The sequence below is a fragment of the Eulemur rufifrons genome, chromosome 15 (assembly GCF_041146395.1).
Source record: "Eulemur rufifrons isolate Redbay chromosome 15, OSU_ERuf_1, whole genome shotgun sequence".
Lineage (NCBI taxonomy): Eukaryota > Metazoa > Chordata > Mammalia > Primates > Lemuridae > Eulemur > Eulemur rufifrons.
In genome coordinates, this window is record NC_090997.1 from 12,309,859 (window position 1) to 12,333,593 (window position 23,735).

At 57.6% G+C, this 23,735-nt stretch overlaps 1 protein-coding gene across 1 annotated transcript in view; it reads left to right on the plus strand.

The window, feature by feature from the left end:
* The window catches only part of TTBK1 (tau tubulin kinase 1), a 38,554-nt gene that overhangs the window by 3,535 nt on the left and 11,284 nt on the right, over positions 1-23,735 (plus strand). The window contains exons 2-12 of the mRNA XM_069487846.1: positions 984-1,131; positions 1,518-1,591; positions 1,797-1,937; positions 2,714-2,818; positions 3,270-3,335; positions 3,763-3,855; positions 3,941-4,066; positions 5,283-5,437; positions 6,372-6,603; positions 6,861-7,036; positions 10,605-11,166. Coding sequence (XP_069343947.1) covers positions 984-1,131; positions 1,518-1,591; positions 1,797-1,937; positions 2,714-2,818; positions 3,270-3,335; positions 3,763-3,855; positions 3,941-4,066; positions 5,283-5,437; positions 6,372-6,603; positions 6,861-7,036; positions 10,605-11,166 — 1,878 coding nt within the window. The remainder of the gene's footprint in view (positions 1-983; positions 1,132-1,517; positions 1,592-1,796; positions 1,938-2,713; positions 2,819-3,269; positions 3,336-3,762; positions 3,856-3,940; positions 4,067-5,282; positions 5,438-6,371; positions 6,604-6,860; positions 7,037-10,604; positions 11,167-23,735) is intronic.

The window sequence follows — 23,735 nt, forward strand, 5'->3', positions numbered from 1 at the left end:
CTGGCGTTTACAGGCTGATCAGAGCCCAGCTGCAGCTGGTGAGACACAAGCCAACAGCGAGGGCCCAGGAAGCTGCTCAGAGAGGTCAGGCCACCATGGGGGTGGGCCCCCTAAGGGGGAGGGGATTGAACTGTACATCTTTCTAAGACCAAACGAGTCCCCACTTGGAACTCAGCACCTTCCCCCTGCTCCCCATCTCTGCCAGTAGTGCCTTCACCCTCCAAGACCCCTGGACCCCTGAGTTCTGAGTTCGGAACTCAGCTTTGCTCGCCTCCACCACAGCTCTCCCCTCTGCCATTGCCACTGCCCGCTCTGGGAGGCAGGAGGAAGAGAGCTGAGGGACCACATTACCACTCCAGTCTTCTCCAAAGCCCCGTTCCCACCGTGCCCCCACAGTGCCCCCTGCCTGGAGAGGAGGCTCACCCTGGTTTGGGCATCTGACCCGGCGCTCAGGGAGTGATGTGAGCTTCAGCAGTGAACACGGGCTGTGAACACCCTTTGCTGAGTCCCCTCCCCCAAATACTCTCTCCCTCAGGTGACACCTTTCAGGAGACTGCCAACCCTAAAAAGTGCTGGCTTCCCTGGGGGATTGATCCACCCTGAGGCTGGGAGATCCTGAGTTGGTTTTCCTTCTGGTAGGGGGCGTTGCTCAGTCCAGGCAGGGAATGGGGGAGGATGATATTTGTTGACCTTCTAGAGAAGAAAAGACCCAAGACAGCATCCTATGTAGGCTTGTCTCCATGTCTGTATGGAGTCACAGGTCTCTTACCCTTTCCTACTGCCCACTCTGACATCTGGCCCTGTGTGTGTGTGTGTGTGTGTGGTTGTATAGCCAGGGCTGAGCTGTCTACCTCTGGGCACTAGGAGAGGCGGTAGGGGCACTGATGGGGTGGGGCGAGGGAGATAGGATGCAACCCAGCAGGGGTAGGATGAGGAGCTGTTCAGCCCGATCTCTGAGCATCCCTTATCCCCCATCTCCATAGCTGAAAAAGATCGGAGGCGGGGGCTTTGGTGAGATCTATGAGGCCATGGACCTGCTGACCAGGGAGAACGTGGCCCTCAAGGTGGAGTCAGCCCAGCAGCCCAAGCAGGTCCTCAAGATGGAGGTGGCCGTGCTCAAAAAGCTGCAAGGTGCGGGCCTAGGGCAGGGGGATGGGAGGGAAGAGATGATGGAGCCGGGGCTGAGAGAGGGGATGGGAGTAGGAGATGGGCATGAGGAGGAGATGTATTAATAGTATGGTGGAGGGAAGAGGTGATGGAGCCAGAGTCTAAGACAGTGTTGGGGCAAGAGCCTGGGTTGTTACAGCAGAGGCGAGATGGGTCCCTGGCATAAGGGAGATAGTGGAGCCAGAGTCTGGGAGAGATGATGAGGCTCAGAGCAGGGAAGTGATGGGAGAGGCACCCATGGGGCCAGCTCTAGGGGAACCAGGAATCTAGGATGCACCAGGAGCCCACCTTAGGGCCAGAAGTGAGGAAGAAAGAGTAGGACTTGGGAGACCCATGTCTGTGCCCTCCAGGGAAGGACCACGTGTGCAGGTTCATCGGCTGTGGCAGGAACGAGAAGTTTAACTATGTAGTGATGCAGCTCCAGGTGAGCCAGGCCGGCCCATCCTCCCTCCCCTCACCAAGAGCTGGGGCTGTGACTCCAAGGTGGGGAGCAGGGAAGGGAGACTCCGGCCCTGGGAGTCGGGAGTGGGCACAGCCCTTTGGGGGTGAGGCTGGCCAGAGTGTCACAGTGGTGGTGGTGGTTGAGAGGGCAGCTGAGGCAGGTGTGCGACCCCACCCCCCAACCCCAGGGCCGCAACCTGGCTGACCTGCGCCGCAGCCAGCCGCGAGGCACCTTCACGCTGAGCACCACGCTGCGGCTGGGCAAGCAGATCCTGGAGTCCATCGAGGCCATCCACTCTGTGGGCTTCCTACACCGCGACATCAAGCCGGTGAGCGCTGCCCTCCCTGGCCCGCCCCTCTCTCCCCTCCTCCTCTGTCTCCCTGGGTCCCATTTCTTCTCCGCAACAGCGGTTGGGACAAGACAGCCTCTCCTACCTGAACCCCTCCTGCTCTGCACCCAGCCCCAGCTCCCCTCTCCCTGCCTCCCAGGACAAACACCCCGCCCTCTCCTCTGGTCTCTTCTCTTCCTCATCCTTTGCCCTGACAGAAGAGTCCCTGAACCTAGTAAGGTGCAGGGGCTGGGGAGGGATGGAGGGATCGAGGGAAGGGGATTTAGGGGCTGGGGCTTGCTAAGGAATTCCAAGTAGCTGATTTTGTAGCATCTTGGATCTTGGTGCTAGAAAAACACCTCCCATTTAGAGGGATGACTACTGAGGCCCAGAAAGGTTAGTTGAGTGGCCAAAAGTCACACAGCAGGAGAAGTGCAGGTCTGCTGCCAAGTGTCCCTGTCCTGATGGGAGTCCCAAGGATTTAGGGCCGGACAGGCCTGGGTTCAAACCCTGGCTGAGTCATCACTTGCTTTGTGATCTCAGAGAAGCTCCCTGAGCTCTTTGACCTTCAGTTTCTTTATCTCTGAAATGAGGGTAATCACACCTGTCCCTTGGATGTGACCTGCCACACATGTGTGATTGCTGATGGTTTCCTTGTGTGTGAGTGCGTGGGGCTGAGGGTCCTTCACCTGCTGCAGAGCTGTTGCTTGGTGCCCCTTGAAGTGGGCCAGGTGGGGTTGGAGCCCCCAGGGCTCACAGCTGGTGTCTCCTCCTAGTCAAACTTTGCCATGGGCAGGCTGCCCTCCACCTACAGAAAGTGCTACATGCTGGACTTCGGGCTGGCCCGGCAGTATACCAACACCACGGGGGACGTTCGGCCTGTGAGTACTGCCACACACGGGAGACCTGGGCTTCCCTGCCTGGGGCCAGGACGGTGGAGGACTTACTCCCCTACTCCCTGATTTGGGGACCCTTCACCAACTTTTCTTGCATCTACCTAAGCTGGCCTGGCCTTGTGTTTAGCATCAGTGCCACCCAACTCTGGGGTCCATGCTCGGCCTGTCCCCTCTCTCCCTTAGCCCGGGCTCTTGGTGGATGCCACTGTCACACCTTGTGATCTCTCTGCCCACTCTGGGCGTGAGCAGCATCAGGAGGCAGGTCAGGACCAGGGGCTCAGAGATCAGATCCCAGGGGTGGTGTGTCAGGCTCACTCCCAACCAGGGCAGCTGGGCGGGGTTAGGGCAGGCAGAGTTGGGCTTGGTAGTGGGTTGAGATGTGGCCGAGGTCAGCGGGTAATGGGTGAGGTTCTTGGTGGCGATCTCTCCTCTGCAGCCTCGGAATGTGGCCGGGTTTCGAGGGACTGTTCGCTATGCCTCAGTCAATGCCCACAAGAACCGGGTGAGTGGCAAAGCCTGGACTGAGGGCTGTGGGGGCGGAAGGGACAAGGTCAGGGTGGAGTGTCTCGCTGGGGAGGAGGCAGCTGACGTCAAGCAGGGGAGAAGAGAATGAGACCCTAGGTTGGAAGAAGGCCCCACTGTAGGCCTCCTTGGATCCACCTTCTTCCTTTTTTCCTGGGACCACATTCTCTCTGTTCCCACTACAAATCACTGTGGGGCGAGAAGCATAGAAAGAAGTTTTGGCTGTGGGATTGGGTGTGTATTGGAGGGTTGGGCATGGAACTGTGGCCTCAGGGAGACCCCAGCCTGGTCCACAGGGGCCTGGGTGTCAGGCCTCCCTGACAGGTGCCCCTCAGAGAAGGGTCAGCTGCCCATTCCCAGGGAAGGACCTGAGAGCTGCAGGTGACTCCCTGACCCGCCCCCCCCAGGAGATGGGCCGCCACGATGACCTGTGGTCCCTCTTCTACATGCTGGTGGAGTTTGCAGTGGGCCAGCTGCCCTGGAGGAAGATCAAGGACAAGGTGAGCCCCACACAGCTGGGTCTGAGGCGGCAGCAGGGGTGTGGGGGCAGCCGTGGCTCCATCTCCCCTGCCCTCTTGCCTCCAGGAGCAGGTAGGGATGATCAAGGAGAAGTATGAGCACCGGATGCTGCTGAAGCACATGCCCTCGGAGTTCCACCTCTTCCTGGACCACATCGCCAGCCTCGACTACTTCACCAAGCCCGATTACCAGGTGGGGGCCTGCCACCCCGCCCCCACATGCATGGATGCCCCTCTGTGGGTGACTGTCCTCCTGCAGCACCTGGCCCTGCTGAGGTGCCCCCATCTCCCAGCTGCACCAGACTGCTGTGTGCTCTTGTGGGCAGTAGTCACAGCTAAGGTTTATCAAGAGCCTACCCTGTTCTCAGTGCTTTCTATGCATTAACTCACTTAAGCTTCGAATAAACCTTTGATAAGAATGGGTATGCCTTATATTATTATTCCAGCACCTAATTAATGAAGCCAAGTGCTTTCAAATACTTAACACCAAAGCTGCAGGAGGCCAAGTGGAATGATTGTTCCCATTTTATAGATGTGGAAACTGAGGCCTGACATCATGGTCAGGAGCAGGGCTCAGGTACATCTGACTCCTTCCAAGTCAGTGCTCTTTCCAAGCCCCCATCCCCACACTCATGGGGCACACTGACCCTGATCGGAGAGTGGGAGGAACATCAACAGTGTTCTGCCAGGGATCCATACGTGCCAAGCACGACATGGGGAGCACAGACAGTGTCAGGCACACAGTAGGCACTCAGTCGAGTGGGTCCTGTCAGCAGAGAGAACCTGCTCTGACTTCTGGAGAGAGCCAAGCCAGAAGTGGAACTTTCTGGGAGCTTTAGCGTGTCTATAGCTGCCTGCCATCTTCTGAACTCAGAGCCTCAGTTGCTGGCGGAGGTGTGTCCAGTCCCCAGACCACACAGCTGCAAGCAGCCCCTGTGCTGGGCCCTGTGCTGGCTGCTAGGGATGTAGAGTAGGCCGATAGGCAAGTGAGCAGCTCAAACGCAGAGTGGATAGAAGGGCAGCTGTGTGGTGGGGAGGCCCCCGCAGAGGAAGCAGTCTGTGCAGAGGCAGGGCCCCACGTGGAGGGTTGGGAAACTCCTAGGGGTTCAGGGCTGCCGATGTGTGGAAATGGCAGAGGAGGTTGGAGATGGTAATCGGGGGACGGATCTCAGAGGGTTTGTATCCTGCCAGTGGGGCTTAATCCAAGATGATAATTTGCATGCTAATTTGCATATCATGTGCATGTTTTCATTTAAAATCAATGTGCCCTTCTCCTTCCAATGCCCTCCCAGGCCCATTCCTGTCCTGGAAGGCCCCTCTCTTTCCCCTGCAATCCTGGCAACTGCCCCTTCCTCCTGGCTAGCCCCGGGGTCACCTCTCTGTCCTCCGGCCACCCCCATCCCCTGCAGTTGATCATGTCGGTGTTTGAGAACAGCATGAAGGAGCGGGGCATCGCAGAGAATGAGGCCTTTGACTGGGAGAAGGCAGGCACTGATGCCCTCCTATCCACGAGCACCTCCACCCCACCCCAGCAGAACACCCGGCAGACGGCAGCCATGTTCGGGTGAGTCTCCGGAGGGGCGAGGGAGGGGTGGGGCAGCAGCTGAGCCTGCCTGGAGCAGGGGGCTATGGAGGAGCCAGCCTTCTCCTCCTCTCCCTACCTGGACACACTTGGCTGTCTCTCCTGTTCTTGGTGCTCAACAGCGGAGTTCTGAAACTTCAGGAAATTCTGCCCCATCTCCACCCTCAATCTGAGCACAGAGCGGGCGTTCTCATTTGGAGTTTTGACCTTCGTGGGTTCCCTGGGCAGCAGGGAACCCTAAGTGAAATTGCCTGAACCCCACAGTTTCTTTCGTATCATTCACATTAATGGCCACATGTCTTGAGGCCACACACCTAGACCCCGTGGGGACTCAGAGGCAAAAGTTACAGCCCCTGCCCTCAAAGTGCTCTCAGCCAAGTCTGGGACATCTGCAATAGATGGGGTAGCAATTTCAGAACCATGTGACAGGCACAAAGACAGAGCTGGCCCAGGGAGGGGCTGGAGTGAGAAGGGACTCCCCACCCAGCCCAAGAAACAAGCCAAGGGGAGCAATGGGCAGGGGCTCCAGGGGACGCCTCCAGGAAGGAGATGAACAGGACTTGGCAGCGCTTATGGTGCCCAGCTCCGTACAGACATTGCTCAAGGAACTCCAAAGCGATTCCTCTTTTTAGACCCGTTCCAGGCAGTGAATGCCAGTGGAAATCTGGCAAGGCCTGACAACAGCAGGGTCTCCTAAGTACATGGAGACAGGAGGGGGACCCGATAACTTGAGGGTGGTCTGGTCTCAGAGGCCTTGTGGATGGTGAGGGGCTTAGGGGACACGCCCACCCTGCCAGGGCCTCGTCTGTGCCCACTCTCGCGGGTGGTCTCCAGGGCCTGCGCTGGTAGGAAGGTGCCGTGGGAGGAGAGGGCACCCCCGCCAGCCTTGCCCATGCCTCCCTCCTGTCCTCTCCAGGGTGGTCAACGTGACGCCCGTGCCTGGGGACCTGCTCCGGGAGAACACCGAGGATGTGCTGCAGGGCGAGCACCTGAGTGACCAGGAGAACGCACCCCCAATTCTGCCCGGGAGGCCCTCTGAGGGGCTGGGCCCCAGCCCCCACCTTGTCCCCCACCCCGGGGGTCCTGAGGCTGAAGTCTGGGAGGAGACGGATGTCAACCGAAACAAACTCCGGATCAACATCGGCAAAGTAACTGCAGCCAGGGAGAAGGGCGCTGGTGGCCTCCCCCCGACCCCCATTCCCAGCCCTTGGGCCCCCACCCTGTTCCCCCTGAGTGCCCTCTCCCCAGCTGTCCCCCCACTCGCCCTGCCTCCATTTCCGGGTCCCCTCCACCGCCCTGGCCTTGCTGCGTCTCAGTCCTCGCACCCTCCACCTCCTTCACCTGAGAAAGCCTCCGCCCCTGCCGCCTTGCCAGCCCCCGCTCATGGCACTCCCCTCTCCTGCAGACCCCCGGTGTGGAGGAGGAGCAGAGCCGAGGTGTGGGGGTCCCCAGCTCCCCAGTGCGTGCCCCCCCAGAGTCCCCCACTACCCCAGTCCGTTCTCTGCGCTACCGGAGGGTCAACAGCCCCGAGTCAGAGCGGCTGTCCACGGCAGACGGGCGAGTGGAGCTGCACGAGAGGAGGTGGGTCTGGGCCCGGCGGGGCAGGGCCCGAGATCCCTCCGCCTTCGCACGGCCGGCCTGAAGGAAAAGTCAGATGTGAGGCGCAGGCGTGGAGGGCCCGGGGAAGTGTTGAAGGGGTTATATTTGGGCCTGGGGCCGGACTCGGTTGGGGTGAGTGACAGGGCTGGGAAGAGGGGATGGGGGAGGGGACAAGAGGGACAGGCTGGGTCCTGGGCCCAGGACGGGTGAGGGGTGAGTTGGGGGGGGGAGGTGTGCTTCCAGAACGTCTTCTCCCAGAGACTAATTACAGACGCTTCAAGAGCGGCTGCAGTAGGCTCCCTTCAGCCTTGGGGGAGGGGCCTGGGAACTGCTGGAGGACAGGACGGCCACGCTTTGGGGGTCAGGGCTGAGGGACCTGAAGTCAGAGTGCGGAGGGACCAGCGGGAACCTGCTTGGCGAAAGGGAGCGTTGGAGCCTGGGTGAGCCTTAGGAGGGGAGGAGGGCGGATGGCAGTGTGGTCAGTTGACGGTGGCGGTGGGGGGACGACATCAGGTGTGAGAAGCTCCTGAGAGATGTTTCCACCTTCCCTTGGCCTCTGAGTGGGGCTTCGCTCCACAGCAGGCCTGGGGCCTTCGCTGCACCAGGAAAAGGATCTGTCCCCGAGACCCAGTCCTGTGGGAGGGGACTCCTTTCCGGCAGCTACACAGTGTGTCCCCTCATGACCTACCTCGGCCATGGTGCCTCCTCTGGATTCTGCCCCTAACTGTCCTCCACCTCTGGGATGGGGTGCAGTGCCACGCTGGGGTGTAGAGATGCCCCAGACGGGGATGTGCCACAGTCCTCACACGCCCACACGGGTGGGCCTGCCTGGGACTGAAGACCACCATTTTCATCCATGGTATCCTGGGGTCCTTCAGCATGGAGGGTTCTGGAAACAGAGAACTGAGGAGGGGCGGTTTGGAAGGGTTATAAGTGGAGAAGAGAGCCGGGGACTGCTCTGAACAAGATGGTCCTGAAAAGCTGCCTGCTTTTAGGGAGCGATAAGCAATTTGGTTTGGCTCATAGTGAACCCCAGTTTCAGGATTGGTGGGCAAAGGAGGAGAGGGCTGAGGGGAGATTTTCTGGAACAGAAGGTTCGGGATCTCATAGATGGCAGACGGTTCGGATGGGCTCTGGAGCACTCAGGAGCAGGAGCTGGGATGAAGCAGTTTGGGTTTGGATTTCCCACCCCCCTCCCCCTTCTCTTCAGTCCTCCCCCAAGCCCTCTGCCCCCCACACCTGCACCCCCGCACACACACGTGATTCAGCCCCGCACTTCCTTTGGCACCCTCTCTCTAGGTTTGTGGAAACAAACTGCTCCCAGGAATGGAAAAGGTATCAGCCGTTTACATGGGAGTGTAAATATAAGACCCTAGGTGGCCTCTCTCAGGGGTGTTCTATTTTAACCGTATTAACAAATCAGTAAAAATATTGTGTAGAGTGGATTTGGTGGGTCCCATGTAGGCCGTGGAAGGAGTATTTTGAGACAGGCCCACAGGTGGTTCTGACCTCCTTGCTCTGGAGTAGAAGAGCCATCGAGGCCGGGCGAGGTGGCTCACGCCTGTAATCCTAGCACTCTAGGAGGCCGAGGTGGGAGGATTGCTTGAGCTCAGGAGTTCGAGACCAGCCTGAGCAAGAGCGAGACCCCGTCTCTACTAGAAATAGAAAGAAATTAGCCAAACAACTAAAAATAGAAAAAAAAAATTAGCCGGGCACAGTGGCACGTACCTGTAGTCCCAGCTACCTGGGAGGCTGAGGCAGGAGGATTGCTTGAGCCCAGGAGTTTGAGGTTGTCGTGAGCTAGGCTGACACCATGGCACTCTAGCCTGGGCAACAGAGTGAGACTCTGTCTCCAAAAAAAAAAAAAAAAAAAAAGAGAGAGAGCCATCGAGTCACAGGCTCAATGCTAGGGGCAGGGAGTTAAGTCAGCCCCCCCACAAGCCTGAATGTGAGGAAGCGTCACAAACCCCAGATGAGTTACCCTCCCCCAGTGGTTCTCAGTGGTGTATCCTGGCATTTGGGAGAAGACTATTCTTCCTTGTGCAGCATCCTCCCCCAGCCCCGCCACACGCACTATTGTACCACTAGAAATACCCTCACCTTGGGGTATCCCCAAGTGGAGAAGCTCTGGAAGTCATGTGACAGTCACAGTTTAAGATAATGGCAAAAAGAGGCCAGGTGCTGTGGCTCACGCCTGTAATTCTAACACTCTGGGGGGCTGAGGGATTGCTTGAGCTCAGGAGTTCGAGACCAGCCTGAGCAAGAGTGAGACCGCCATCTCTACTAAAAATAGAAAAATTAGCCTGGTGTGGTGGTGGGCGCCTGTAGTTCCAACTGCTCAGGAGGATCGCTTGAGCCCAGGAGTTTGAGGTTGCTGTGAGCTAGGCTGATGCCACGGCACTCTACTCAGGGCAACGGAGTGAGACTCTGTCTCAAAAGAAAACAAAAAAAGAAACAAAAAGATAATGGCAAAAAGAGATGTCTCAAGGCAGAATCACTGCCCTTGAGGTAAAAAGTCAGATGAGACCCAGTCCCTGCTTGGCAGAGCTCACCGTCTCTTGGGGAGACAGACACGTAAATAGACATGAGGTCCGTCCACTCTGTGATGAGAGGGAGACACAGGTGCCCTGTGAGGGCAAACTAATCCTCCTTGCAGGCTGGGACAGGCTAGGGAAGGTGACATCCAAGCTGGGTCAGACAGTGAAGGGTGTGAGGACAGGCTGTGTGTGGGGAGAGGTCCTATGGGGAGAGGCCAGGTGTGGGGACAGCCTGTGGGAAGGGACAGGCCATAAGGGGGACAGGCCCTGTGGAGAGAATCTGAGCGGGATCTCGCTAGGGGAAAGGGGCAACTAAGCCTTAGTCAGGCTGTGAGGGCCTTGAGTGCCAAACTAAGGAATGTGGACTTTGTTCTTGGGGCTGGGGAGTGACTGGAGTTTGTTAAGCTGGGGCTAACAAGGCCTATCTTAGGGGTGGTGATACCAGCCAGCCAGGCCTGGAGGGTGGTAGCAGAAGAGGCTGGAAAAGCCATCTGTAAACTCAAGGGCTGGCGGGCTGTGTTTGCCCTGGATGTGGCATGCGGGAGCCACTGACGGGTGTGAGCCCTGGACTAGCAAGAACGAAGTTGGCTTTAAGAAGATTAGATTCCCTAGGGTGGCCCAGGGGAGTGTGCTTCTTGGCACACAAACCAGATTTTATTTTCTCCCATCCAAGTGCTAAGCAGGCCCAACCCTGCTTAGCTTCCGAGATCAGCCGAGATCGGGCGCGTTCAGGGTGGTATGGCCATAGACGAGAATGTATTTTCTGCTTGCATGCACTCCTGGAACACAGTAAGCATTCAAAACCATTCGCTGAATGAATGAATGAATGAATGATGAACTCACTAAGTCTTTATAGAAAGTGAAGTTGGGGGTGACGACTTAGGAGGTGACCAGCCTGGCCCAGGGTGGCAGGGGTACCGCGGTCACGAGGTTTCAGGAGTCAGGCTCCACCCTGCCACTGCTTGGGGGTCCAGAGGGCTGGGCACTGAGCCCCATGTGGGGTGGCTTTGCAGGTCACGGATGGATCTGCCTGGTTCGCCCTCGCGCCAGGCCTGCTCCTCGCAGCCAGCCCAGATGCTGTCAGTGGACACAGGCCACGCCGACCGGCAGGCCAGCGGCCGCATGGACGTGTCAGCCTCCGTGGAGCAGGAGGCCCTGAGCAATGCCTTCCGCTCGGTGCCGCTGGCTGAGGAGGAGGACTTCGACAGCAAGGAGTGGGTCATCATTGACAAGGAGACCGAGCTCAAGGACTTCCCTCCAGGGGCTGAGCCCAGCACATCGGGCACCACGGACGAGGAGCCAGAGGAGCTGCGGCCACTGCCCGAGGAGGGCGAGGAGCGGCGACGGCCAGGGGCAGAGGCCACTGTCCGGCCCCGGGGACGCAGCATGCAGACGCTGGCTGAGGAGGACATGCGGCTAATGCCGCCCCAGCTCCCGCCACCCCAGCTGAGCCAGGCTGATGGCCGTTCAGAGACGTCACAACCCCCCACGCCTGGCAGCCCTTCCCACTCACCCCTGCACTCGGGACCCCGCCCTCGACGGAGAGAGTCGGATCCCACAGGCCCACAGAGACAGGTAAGGTTGGGCTCGCACCCCACGCCCCATCCCCAGATGCCCAGAGTCCTGGCGGTAGGCCTGGAGTACTCCACGTGTGCGGGCGCTACCAACTAGTAACCCAAAGTTGCAGGGCTGTGGTAGGGGCAGGCAGGTTCAAGGGAACGAAACCATGCTTGAGGGGCAGGCAAGGCTTCTCAAGGGAAGTTCTCTCCAAGTTCTGAGTTGAGTCTTGCACTATGAGCAGTGCAGCCAGGTGACAAGGTGGAGAAAGGCCTGCTAGCCAGGGGACAGCGGGTGCAAAGGCCTGCAGGGGGCGGTCAGAAAGCGCTGCGCGGCTTGCACACCACAGCAGAGGAGGCTGCAAGTAGGTCCTGGGGCCCGTCATGGAGGGAGGGCCTTGGGGCTCAGCCGAGGGGTGGGATCTTGATTCTGAAGGCTTGGTGAGCCCCCGAAGGCTTTAAACAGGGGTGCAACATGATTATACACGTGCTACTGGTGGATGATCCTTGGGCTTCGGTGTGTAAAATGGATTGAAGGGGCACAAAACTAGAAGCAGGAAGGCCATACTGCAGGTGGTAGCAGGAGAGGGTCCTGGAGGCTTGGACCAGAGGGGGGCGCTGTGGACGCGGGGCATAGTGGACCGAGCCAAGAGGTGTTGGGAGAGGCCAAGAGGGCTGTGAAGCAGCGGAGGTGCAGGGCGTCTGAGCTGATGCCTAGGGCTCTGGGTAGATGGCAATGCTGTCCTTGAGTGGTTTTGAAGGGATCATGGATTCAGATTTAAATGCAATGAGCTCGTAGTATCTGAGGGCTTTCCACGGGGAGGCATCTGAGGCTCAGGAGAGAGCCCCCTGGAAAGACAGATTTTGGGGCTTTGGAAACCATGGGAGTGGGTGCTGTCACCCAAGAGCATTGTGCAGGGTGGGGAGACCCAAGGGTGACAGCGGAAGCTGGGAAGTGCTCGCATCTGGGGAGAATGGGAAGAAAAGGAGCCCCTGAGAATGACTGAGGCGGAGAGGTCAGAGCCAGGAGGAGCGCCAGGGAAGGGGCAGGGAACTCAGGGCTGGCGTGGGCTACAGGGCGGCAGGGAGGGGCAGGAGGCAGCTCCCACGGTCAGGGCGGGCTCCAGGGAGGATGTGAGCTCTGAGCTCCAGGATGGATGCCATGGGAGCAGTGGACCCAGGGCAGGAGGACTGTAGGTTGGGCACAGGTATGGGCATGTTGGGGGCCCTCCCAGGCTGGCTGCAATGGCACCTCCTCCTGTGGGAGGACTGGAGGACACAGCTGGAAGGGCAGCAAGGGGCCAGATGGTGGCCGAATCCTAAATGCTGAGCTGAAGGTCTGAAGCATGTCTCATGGCATTTTGGTTATTTTCTTCTGACAAAGACAGGGTGGCAGAGACCACTGGCCTGGCCAGGCTTCTCTGTGTGAGGCGGAGGCTGAACTCTGACCTGGGAAGTGGACGCTAACTCTTGCCTGTGTGCTGAAAGGGGTCCATGATCCCAAAGAGGGGCTGGGGAGAGCCACGGAGGTGATGCTGGAGGGGCTCAGGGTCTGTGCCGTGTTCCACTCGATGGCCCCACGTCGGGGGCGTGTACCCCAGGCGGCTCTGGGAAGCACCCAGGTGCGGGGCCAAGGGCCAGTTCTGCTCCTTGCTCAGACTGGGAGGACCGGCCTGGGATCACCTGGGTGCCCTAGCAGCGGCAGCTCTTGGCAGGGGTGTATTCAGGCTCCATCCCTGTCTCTTCTGGAAAAACAGAGGATCTCTGGGCCATGGTCCTGGGCACTGGGCGTCCTGGCCTTGCCCTGGACACTGGGAATTGAGGGCTCAGAAAGTGGAGACAGTCAGTCCCCACACAGAGAGGTCCCGGCTGGCCTGAGGTTGGAGGCTGCGCCCTGGCAGACCCGGCAGCCATGTGGGCTGGCATGACTGTGTCGTGACCTGGTCATTGTTCCCACCGTGACCAGCACCAGTAAGCGGAAGGAGCAAGATCTGTCTGGGGCTCCCGGCTCCCCTTTCATTCATTCCTCCACACTCACTGTGCGCCGCTGCCTGCCGGGTGCAGAGGCTCGGAGATGACAGGCACGGAGGGGTCGTGCCCGCAGGAAGTACAGAGTCTGGGGAGGGCAACAGACAGTGGAGCAGGGTGGTGCCAAGAGAAAGCCCAGAACTGAAGTCAGGAGCCTAGGTTCTGGACCTGGCTCTGCCGGTCCCGTCCCGGTGACTGCGGACGGGGCACTGCCCCTTCTGGGTCCCAGAGTGAGGGAGCTGAGGTTCTCCTGAGTTTTATCTCTGAGTTTTCTCTCCTTCGGGGGCACAGGCCTATTGTGCAGTCAGTCTCGAGCTCTGGGCTGCTCATGACATGGGCGGGCACTGCCTGTGTCCACGAGAGATGAACTGAGCATGTCTGGGGGGGTGAGGGGTGTGTGGGCCTCGACTTCCCCACAGTGCGCAGAACGGAGGTCGGGTAGCACTGCGACTGGGCACGCGCATTTCTGTGTCAGCAGAGCAGCTGCGCTCAAGAGCGTGCCCGGGTGTGTGGACGTGTCCGTGCACGTGCGCCTGTATGTGGTGCACACGTCACTGCGTCTGTGTAGACTACATAGTGAGTCTGCAAGTGTGCAGGGAACCACGGACGCCTGGAGTGTCAAAGCTGGAAGGGTCATAACAAGAGTAATAATTCTAATGACAGTAATAACAACTGGCACTTTATGTTGCTACGTGCCAGACGCTGTTCTAAGCCCTTTCATTTTTATATGTATATTCCTCATAGCACCACCATGAATAGGTGATCCCTATTTAAAAGGTCAAGAAACTAAGGTTCAGAGAAGTGAAGTTTCTAGCCCAGAGTCACCAGCTGGTAAGTGGAAGGGCTGGGACTTGAACCCAGGCGACTGGCTCCAGGTCTGTGGTCTGAGCCACTCAGTCTGAGGCCTGTGTGTTTAGCAGCGGAGCAAACATGGGCCAGAGGGCAGATGGTTTGTGCGGGGTCAGAGAGAACCTGGAGCATGCGTGTGTATGTGCGTGTGTGCGTGTGTGCTGTGTGTGCACACCTGCTGGCTAGACCATGTTAGCAGGTGTGCCTATGGGAGTGTCAGTGTGCATGGTGGCCTCTATGTGTGCCTGCGGATGAACATACGGGGTGTGACACGTTTTGCCAAGTATTTCAGGGCAGCAGGGTGAAGCAGAGACCTTCTTTTGTCAAGGGCAGGGGAGGAGGGAGACATGGACTGGCATATTAGACTGGCCTGAAGGGAGCGCTGCGCCCAGCCAGGGGCTAGGTGAGGGCTCCCAAACCTGGCTGCACCCTGGAGTCACAGTCTGTGGGACTCTCCACCCCTGGGTGACTAGATTATGCGGCTCAGGGCAGGCAGGAAGTCTCTACAGGGACATACCCCTCCCCGCCACCTTTCTTCAAGGAACTCTCTCTAAACGTAGCTCAATCTGCTCTGTGCCTGATGTGTGAACTTCCTCGCAGCAGCAATCATTAAAAATCTGAGCACCTGCACCTCTGTCACCGGCACACGTGGGGAGCAGGGACGAAGGGAATGTGGAACCAGGCACAATTTTTAAGCATCTGTTGTTCTTTGGTGTACATGATTTGATACTTTACAATGTTTTCTGTATACACACCTGGCTTTCCGCGAAATTGAAGGTGCAAATTAGAAGCGGCCGGGAAAGCGAGGGTGACGGGAAAGCAGGCCAGCAAGTGTGTGGTTTGGGGGAGGGCTGTTTGCCACCCTGTGCTGTTTGTCTCTGCCTGATAACCCGCAGGTCAGCATTCCCTGAGTACACAGACATTTGCTTGGCAGCCACCAAAACATTTCCCCGCCACGTGCTGGGCAGTGTGCTAGGGGCGGCGGGACAAGGATGAATAAGGTTGCACAGTCCTGCCCTTGCAGAGCTCAGTCATGAGGGGCGCAGTGGGCATGCCAAGGTCCAGAACGGATGTTACCGGCGGCCGTCAGGGAGATAACAGGGAACTCGTATCTGCTAGGAGACGGAAGCTTGCAGGGGAAGCGAGGGGAGTCTCACAGAGGAGATATTTCCGCTGGGTGTAGAGCAGTGGTCCCCAGCCTTTTCAGCACCAGGGACCGGTTTCATGAAAGACATTGTTTCCACAGTATTTCCACTGGGGGAGGGGAGGATGGTCTGGGGATGATTCAAGTGCATTACATTTATTGTGCAGTCAGACCTTCCTGCTAGTGATAATCTGTATTTGCAGCAGCTCCCCAGCGCTCGCATCACCGCCTCGGCTCCACCCCAGATCAGCAGGCATTAGATTCTCATAAGGAGCACAGCCTGATCCCTCACAGGGGATCTAGATGACAGCAGTTTACAGGAGGGTTCCTGCCCCTGTGAGAATCTGATGCTGCTGCTGATCTGATAGGAGGCAGAGTTCAGGCGGTGATGCGAGCGATGGGGAGCGGCTACAAATACAGATGAAGCGGCTGGGTGTGGTGGCTCACGCCTGTAATCCTAGCACTCTGGGAGGCCGAGGCGGGAGGATCACTCGAGGTCAGGAGTTCGAGACCAGCCTGAGCAAGAATGAGACCTCGTCTCTACTAAAAATAGAAAAATTAGCCGGGTGTGGTGGTGAGCGCCTGTAGTCCCAGCTACTCAGGAGGCTGAGGCAGGAGGATCGTTTGAGGCTGGGAGTTCTGACCAGCCTCAGCAAGAGTGAGACACCGTCTCCACCAAAGATAAAAAAATTAGCCAGGCATGGTGGCAAGTGCCTGTAGTCACAGCTACTCAGGAGGGTGAGGCAGGAGGATCGCTTGAGCACAGGAGCTAGAGGTTGCTGTGAGCTAGGCTGACGCCACGGCACTCTAGCCCAGGCAACAGAGTGAGACTCTGTCTCAAAAAAAAAAAACAAAAAAAAACATACAGATAAAGCTTCACTCTCACGCCTGCTGCTCACCTCCTGCTGTGTGGCTTGGTTCCTAACAGGCCACAGACTGATACTGGTCTGCAGCCCAGGGGTTGGGGGCTGCAGGTGTAGAGGACAAGTAGGTGACCACAAGTGGTGCCTGGCTTGAAGGGAAAGGAACATGCTGCCATTAAACGTCAGACTAGGAAAAACCTCCTGGCAGCTGACAAAACTGGCTGGAATGTTAAACTCAAGCACCCACATGTGCTGGGAGAGGGGGCTTTGGGCAACCGTGGGTGCCTTGGTGTCTCTGGGTGGGCCTTAGGCCCCCAACCCTCAGTGCAGACAGGACTAGCTCAGAAGGGTGCTAGGCTTGGCCAGAAAGAAGCTGAAAGGGAAAGTGGGGCGGGGGGCAAGAACAACTCTGTTCGAATGTTCTCTCTCATCCCCACTCTGCCGGAGGTTCCAAGCCCAGGCCCCCGTGCCCCCATTTGACATCAGCAGGGGCCGCTGGGGCTGGGTGTCCCCGGCCCCTCCTCCTTCTGCGCCTTAGAGCTGGCCCAGCCAGTCCTCACTGCCACACTATAAGCTATTTAAACTGGCCGCAGTCCCAGGAAGAGCTAGGGGTCAGGCTGGGAGAGGTCTGCTAACACCCAGGGCACCGGTTCCACCATTTCCACCCCCACAGCCTGGGACACTTCCCCTCCATCTGAGGGCACGGGGACACAGGGGCAGGACTTCTTGCTGGCAGGGAGGCAGCAGCTTGGCCAAGCCCTTTCCACAGGCTGCCTCTTGCCGTGGGCAGGGCAGGGGAAAGCCTCCTTGGAGAAATGATTTCAATTTGCTCCCTGCCCCCACCAGCCCTCTGTCCCTCTCCTATTCTGAAGAGTGATTTAAACGATACTAAAATGGCTCACGTGAGCCCAGCATTTGCTCCGTGGCAGGCACTGTTTTGAGGTTTCTGCCTGTTATAGAACTGAATCCTCACAGCAACCCTTTGAGGTGGGTGCCACTGGGACCCCCTTTTACAGATGAGGAGGCTGAGGCTCAGAGAGGTGAAGTAACTTGCTTGAGGTCACCCAGGTAGGAAGTGGTGGAGTTGGGATTCAGTAGCTGGGCCGGAGTCTGTCCTTAGACCCTGACACCTCCCTGTGGTGGGGGTGGGGGTGCCAAGGTGCAGGGAATGTTCTTTAGATCTGCTGAGGGGCATAGAGGTAGCTAGGGAGACAGGCAGCACACAGCGCCTACACATGGCGGGGAACAGTCGCAGAGCCGCCTTCCTGAGAGGAGGCTTCCCCAGCCCAGAGCAACCCTGAGCTAGGTAGGGCTAAGCCAGGAAGACTTCCCGGAGGAGGTGAGTGACCAAGGTCTCTGAAAGGAGACCCTGGTGTGAGAAGTGGCAGCGAGGAGAAGGAGGGGCAGGGTGTTGGAGGCTGGAGCCTAGGTTCCGAGGCAGGACCGGGAGGGCGGTCTGCACCCTCTCCACCCTGCCTGAGCCCGCCCAAGCCGCCCACCTGCCGGGACGCCGGCGCCGCAGGGGCTGTGAGCGGTGGGTGGCCCCCGAGATGGAGCTGTCGAGTCTGTACCTGATGCCTCTTTTCCCTCCACTCTCTTGGTCTCTTTCAGTTGGAGGAGGACAGACTCTCGGGGCACTCCCTCCCGCGGTACAGCCCCCTGCGACGACTGGCGTCCTCCGTGTTCTCCTCCTCCACGCTGGAGACGGAGCATTACCCTCACCCTGGCGGCGGCGGCTCCTCGGGCTCCTCCGGTTCCCTCATTCAGCGCAGCCGGTCGGCTGAGAGCAGCCCCGTGCGGGCGCCCCACCGGCGCCACGCGCCCCTCGCCGCCGGCAACCACAGACTCGTGCCCTCGGTGCTCCGCATCTCGCGGTCCCAGCTGCAGCAGGTGTGGGCCCGGTTCACCCACAAGACCTAGGCTGGGCACCCCCCCCTCCTGGAGGGGGCAGGTGGGGGGGGTGGGGAGCAGGCAGAGACCACGGTTCCTTCCCAGGACGCAATAATCACACACTCACACAGCCCATCCCACCCCGTCATGCAATACGGCCCCCCTAGAATGTTGGCCCAAGGTACTGTAATACTCCCACCCCCATCAGGGTCTGCGTCCCACCCCCGTCGGCTCCCTTTGCTAGGTGCCAGCCAAATGGTGCAGGGAGGGGTGGGGCTGCTGGTGCAGTTTCAGGCACAGGACAGGGGCACTGGGCTGGAGACACCAGTGGGTCCAGAGTCCGGTGGAAATCAAGGTGTCAGGGAGATGAGGCTGGCTGGGCCACAGTCAGTCTGACATGGGTTTTTTTTTTTTTTTTTTTTTTTTTTTTTTTTCTCTTTAACCTGTGATCTCTTGGCATGGCTGGGTCTGATTCACCCTTGAGGGGCTGGCGGGAGACCAGGACCCTCTCAGTGTGGTGTGTGTGTGTGTCTCATCAGCGTGGGGCAGGGCATGTGGCCTTGGGCGTGGGGTGGAGGCCCGGCCAGCCAGGTTGGGAGTGCGGTGGAGGAGTGTCTCTATGCTCAGTGGTGGGGGTGGGCCGCTCTGTGACCTAGTGAGCCTTTCCTGCGTGCCATCATCACAGAGGTCAGAGTCCCTCTCTTGCACATCTTACCCCAGGAGGCCTGGGGCCCAGTCCACAGCAGGCTGCCCCTCCCCCAGGACACTGGTAGGGTTGGTTGCTGGACCCAGCTTCTCAGGAGATGAGGATGGATGAGAGGGGCCTGGGATTGCCCCTGCCCCTTAAAGCAGGCTGGGACTGAGCAGCGAGGAGCCCCAGCCTAGAAGCAGTCGCAGAGAAGGTGGTTGTTAAGGATGAGGCGAGAACTGTGAGCTCAGCAGCAACACAGACGTCTCAGGACAAATCCCAGACAGGAGCAGGCCTACCTTTGCCCCTCTCAGAGGATGACTCCTTCCTGCAGGTGCTCAGCCCAGCCAGTCGGCCCCCAGGGAGGGCGGTGGTGAGGATAGAACAGAGGATGGGCAGATCAGATGGAGATCTGGAAATGCCTGGGGGATGGTCAGGGTGCCAGATTGCTCATGCCCTTTCCCCCATTTCTCAGCCCCAACCTGTCACTGCAGAGACCCCGAGCTTCCCTTTCTTCATTCCTACCCATGTCAGCCAGCACCTCTGTTCCCCTGGGGAGTGAGGTACTAGTGAAGGAGGTACCAGAAAGGGCAGTGCCTGTAGAGGGAGGGTAAGAGACCTGAAGATTTGCAAAATGTTTATTTCAGTGAGATTGTATATATGTGTAAGTTTGTGTGCATGCATGTATGCTTGTGAGTGTGAGTGTGCTTATGCGTGAGTATTTGTGCATATGGCAGGGCTGCCACGGATGAATGCTCAGGCTGTGCACTGCACAATTTCAGGAAGTGCCATTTACATGGACCCCAATGTGACTGGCACCCACTGAAGTTGCACAGAGCTGCAGCCCTGTGTATGTGGGTGTGTATAATCGTGTGTGTGCATGTGTGTTAGGGAGCCAGAAAGATGTTTGCGCAGTCCTTGGTAGCTTCCTGTGTACCTATTCTCACCCCAGCTTCTCTGTGCCCCTCTCTCTCCCTGACCTCCCAATTCCATGGCGTGTCAACCTCAAGGCCCCTACCCCTAGCCTGGGGGTGCCATAAGTGTGGTGGGCAGTGCCCTGGAGCCACACTGTCCTCATGGACAGCCAGCACTGTGGTATGGCTCATCCACACGAGCTTCTCCATAGCCACCACACTCCTTTCTCCAAAATCTTTTTTAACGTTTTATTTATTTATTTATTTATTTGAGGATGCTTGGGCTAAGAGCACCTTCTCCACCTGGCAACACAAACCAACAACAGCTGACCCAGGTTCTAATACTTGTTCCCCACCCTAACTCCCATCCCAGCTGCTCACTTTTGAACCTCCCCAAACCCAAGCCTCTGTTGCCCTGCGGGCTATTTTGGATGGCTCTGCACTGCCCGGGAAGAAGGTAGAGGAGGGTTCAGGGGAGACCCTTTGAGAAGGGACAGAGAACATAAAGCACAAAGGTGAGGGGTGGGGATGAACAGCAGCCCCACTGCCCTCCTGCCAGCACTGCTCCCCTTTCTAGCCCGTCCTCTGGCTCTCCTCCCATCCGCCCCAGGTAGTGGCAGGGGTGAAGTGAAGGGGGTCTGCCCACCAACTGCTCTGTAAGTCAGCAGCAATGGGGGTGGGGCCCCTTCTATCTGGGGTTAGATGAAACCAAGCCCTCTGTCGTCTGGCATTCCCTTCCAGAGGGTTCCACTACCCAACCCTGAACACAGCTCCATCTCAGTGACCAGAACCCTGAGGAATCCTAAGATCCCAAAGTGCCTTGTGACGTATCAAAGATGATGGCACTAGCTTCAGACTTATTTTAGCATTCCATACATATTACTGTTTCCAAAGCCTCTGGAGGTGGGAGATCTTGCTAAGCATTTGGAAGGTGGCTGAATTTCCAAACAGCCCACCCCACCAGAACTGATACCTGTGGGAGAGGGTGTGTCCTCTAAAGCAAGGCCATGATTCAAAACATTTTGTCCTTTAGAGGACATCCTTTTGCATATCCTCCGTGGAGGAGGAGGGGAGTGTTTTATAAGCCATAAAGCTCTGAGCTAACAGGAGGTGATCTTGATAATAGTATTAGCTTTCCGGAGTGGCTAAGATCAACCGAACCACTTGTGTTGGATCAAGTTCGCGTGAAGCTCGGCAGAGCTGCACGTGGTTTGGGGTTGAGTTGCCAGGCTAGGTAGGGATGCTGTGAGTCTGCAATGTCGTCAGACTTTTTTTCTGAAGGATTTCCCAAGAGGAGGCCAGAATGTTTCAAGAAATGATACCCTGTTTGGGGGAAAGCAGACGGCCTCCCCAGGGTCAGCTTCGAAAAGAGACAGTGCTCAGTGTTGTACTTTGAAAATGGTGTTTTCACACTTGATAGTCACACCCTGCATACAGTGGTGGCTTCCAATTATTGGTTACTTTATTTAATAGTCACTGGCACACAGTGCCTATTGCGTGCCGGGCAGTGATCTAAGCACTTTACAATATTAACTCATTTAAGCCTCGTAATAGCTTGTGAGGTAGATCCCAGTATTATCTGCATTTAACGAATTAATCAGAATGTTTAATTTACAAGAACATATAAAAAACCAACCCATGCCGAATAATCTGAGGTCTTGTTTGACAGGAGTTTTACGAATGTTTTAAATGGTATGTGTATTGACTTATTTATTATCCTTTCTGGTCGGCCTGTCCTCACTCTATATATGAGGAGGGGAGTTGTCTATGAGCCATACTTTCCTTCCCTTCCCTTCCCACCTCGCCATGGGGTAGTGCCCAGATGGGAGTCACTCCAGAGTACCGGGGTTGGTTGAAATGGCTGGACCCTGTCTCTCCCGAGACCCCCAACCTCTCAATCCCACATGGCCCCAAAGCATCCCAGAGCAGCCCTGGGGATTAGGTGGGCAGAGTGAGAGTTACAGTAAGAGAGCACGTGCTCAAAAAGCTGACCTCAGTGGTACTGGGGCGGTCCTAGGGGTCAGGCTCACAGACCGGGCAGACATTGGCAGCGGTGAACACTGACTACGAGAATTTGGGTGAGTGTCACCAACTCACACATCAACAGGAGCCAAGCAGTGTCTGGAAATTGGCAGGTTGGGGACTGTGGTAAACAGGGGAACCCCCAACCCCCCACCGTCCTCAGCTCAACCCAGTGTTGCCGCTGTCTTCTAATTTTTATGTGAAATCTCCCAATTTTTAATTGTTGGCATCTAATTAAAAAAAATTTTTTTTAAAGAAAAATCAGGCCGGGCGCGGTGGCTCACGCCTGTAATCCTAGCACTCTGGGAGGCAGAGGCAGGTGGATCGTTTGAGCTCAGGAGTTCGAGACCAGCCTGCGCAAGAGCGAGACCCTGTCTCTACTAAAAGTAGAAAGAAATTATATGGACAGCTAAAAATATATATACAAAAAATTAGCCGGGCATGGTGGCACATGCCTGTAGTCCCAGCTACTCGGGAGGCTGAGGCAGGAGGATCGCTTGAGCTCAGGAGTTTGAGGTTGCTGTGAGCTAGGCTGACGCCACAGCACTCTAGCCCGGGGAACAGAGTGAGACTCTGTATCACAAAAAAAAAAAAAAAAAAAATATATATATATATATATATATATATATATCTCACTGTGTGAGCCAAACAAAACTGGTTTATGGAAAGAGGTGACCCAAGCTCATTTTGCAACCTCTGTGAGCCTGAGGACTCCCCACACCACCCTCTGTCCAGGGCTGCAGCACTCAAACGGTGACAGAGTTCTTCCCCAGCAACTCAAACCAGGTGGGCTTCTTGGAGGGAGTCAGCTAACGGCCAGTGGGGATGTGTGGTGTGTGCTGCGTGTCTATGTGTCGTGTGCATAAGTGCCTGACTGTGTATGTGGGCAGTGGACTTTTTTGTGGTGAGCGGGGTCCTCTTGGTACGACCAGTATTTTCTCGATGAGAGAGGGTATGTTCTAAGGACGCTGGGTCAGTGAAAAAGGCTCTACTAAATTCTCAATAATTAACATACACACCCCACACACTCAAGGCAGCTTGGGTCACAGCAATAACCATTCAACACTCTCATCCACCACTAACATCCTGAACCCAACAATCTCCCTTTGCATTTCCAGTTTTGGGGAACACAGACACAGCCCTGCCCAGTGGGTGGGGGGATGGTGGCATCTCTGAGCCATGCTGGTCCTCCCTTTCTCCTCTGCCCTTGCCTGCTTCTTTCCTGGGGAGGGGTGGTGCTGTGTGCTCAGGCAGTGGTGGGGGGAGCCAGGCCACTGGGATGGGCAGAAGGAGCTGTGTCAGTGTATCTGTGTGGGTGGTCTGCGGAGGGACCACGCTTAGAGAGGGTGTGGCTCTGATTGGAGGTGGAGGTGCCTCTGGCTGTTGGGACACAGAAAATGCTGTATCCTCTGCTGTCCTTGGGTTGATTTGGGACCTGGGGTTGGAAGTGTAGATCTCTAAAGAGGGCCTGAACCCCACCCCACCCTAACCTATCCCAAACTCCACCTAGATCTGGGACACTCCCAACTCAAAGGGGTAGGAACCAGCCCCCCCTCATAGAGTCAGTCTCTGAAAATTTTAAAGCATCCTTCTCCCTAAGGGAGAGGCTCCCAGCCTGAGGGCCACATCCCTCAAATATCCCCACGGTTCCCCACACACCACCCACGGGCTTTCTGGCCCAGGAGGCCCCGAGCCCGAGTGCCTCCGCCCTTCAAGTCAAGAGTTGAGAAGGGGTGAGGAGGGGAAATGAAGCCCAGAGGACTACGGGAACCTTCCTAGACCTCTCCTTCCACTCGGTTCCGCCGTCAGCCCCACCGCCCACCCTCGCGGCCCGCACGGGCTGTGGGGGTGCGGGGCGGGGCCCACCTGGCCGCCCACTGGCCGGACTCACCCACGCACACACACTCTCGCTCCGTCGCTGCGCGCGCTCCGCCCACTCTCCGGAAGCAGGCAGCAGCCCCGGCCTTCGGGGCAGGCATCTAACTGTAACGGGACCCCGCCACCACTCCCACCCCGCCCCCAGGCCCGCACCACGAATGTACGTCCGGTCTTGTAAGCTAGCTGCTCGCGCGGGGCCAGGTGCCGCCCGCCCCGCAGCCCCACTCCGCGCACCTTTCTGTTTGCTTGTCCCTTCCCGGCCGCTGGGTCCCTGGCCCCGGGGCGGGGCGGGGGCTGGAGTCCGGGCTCGCC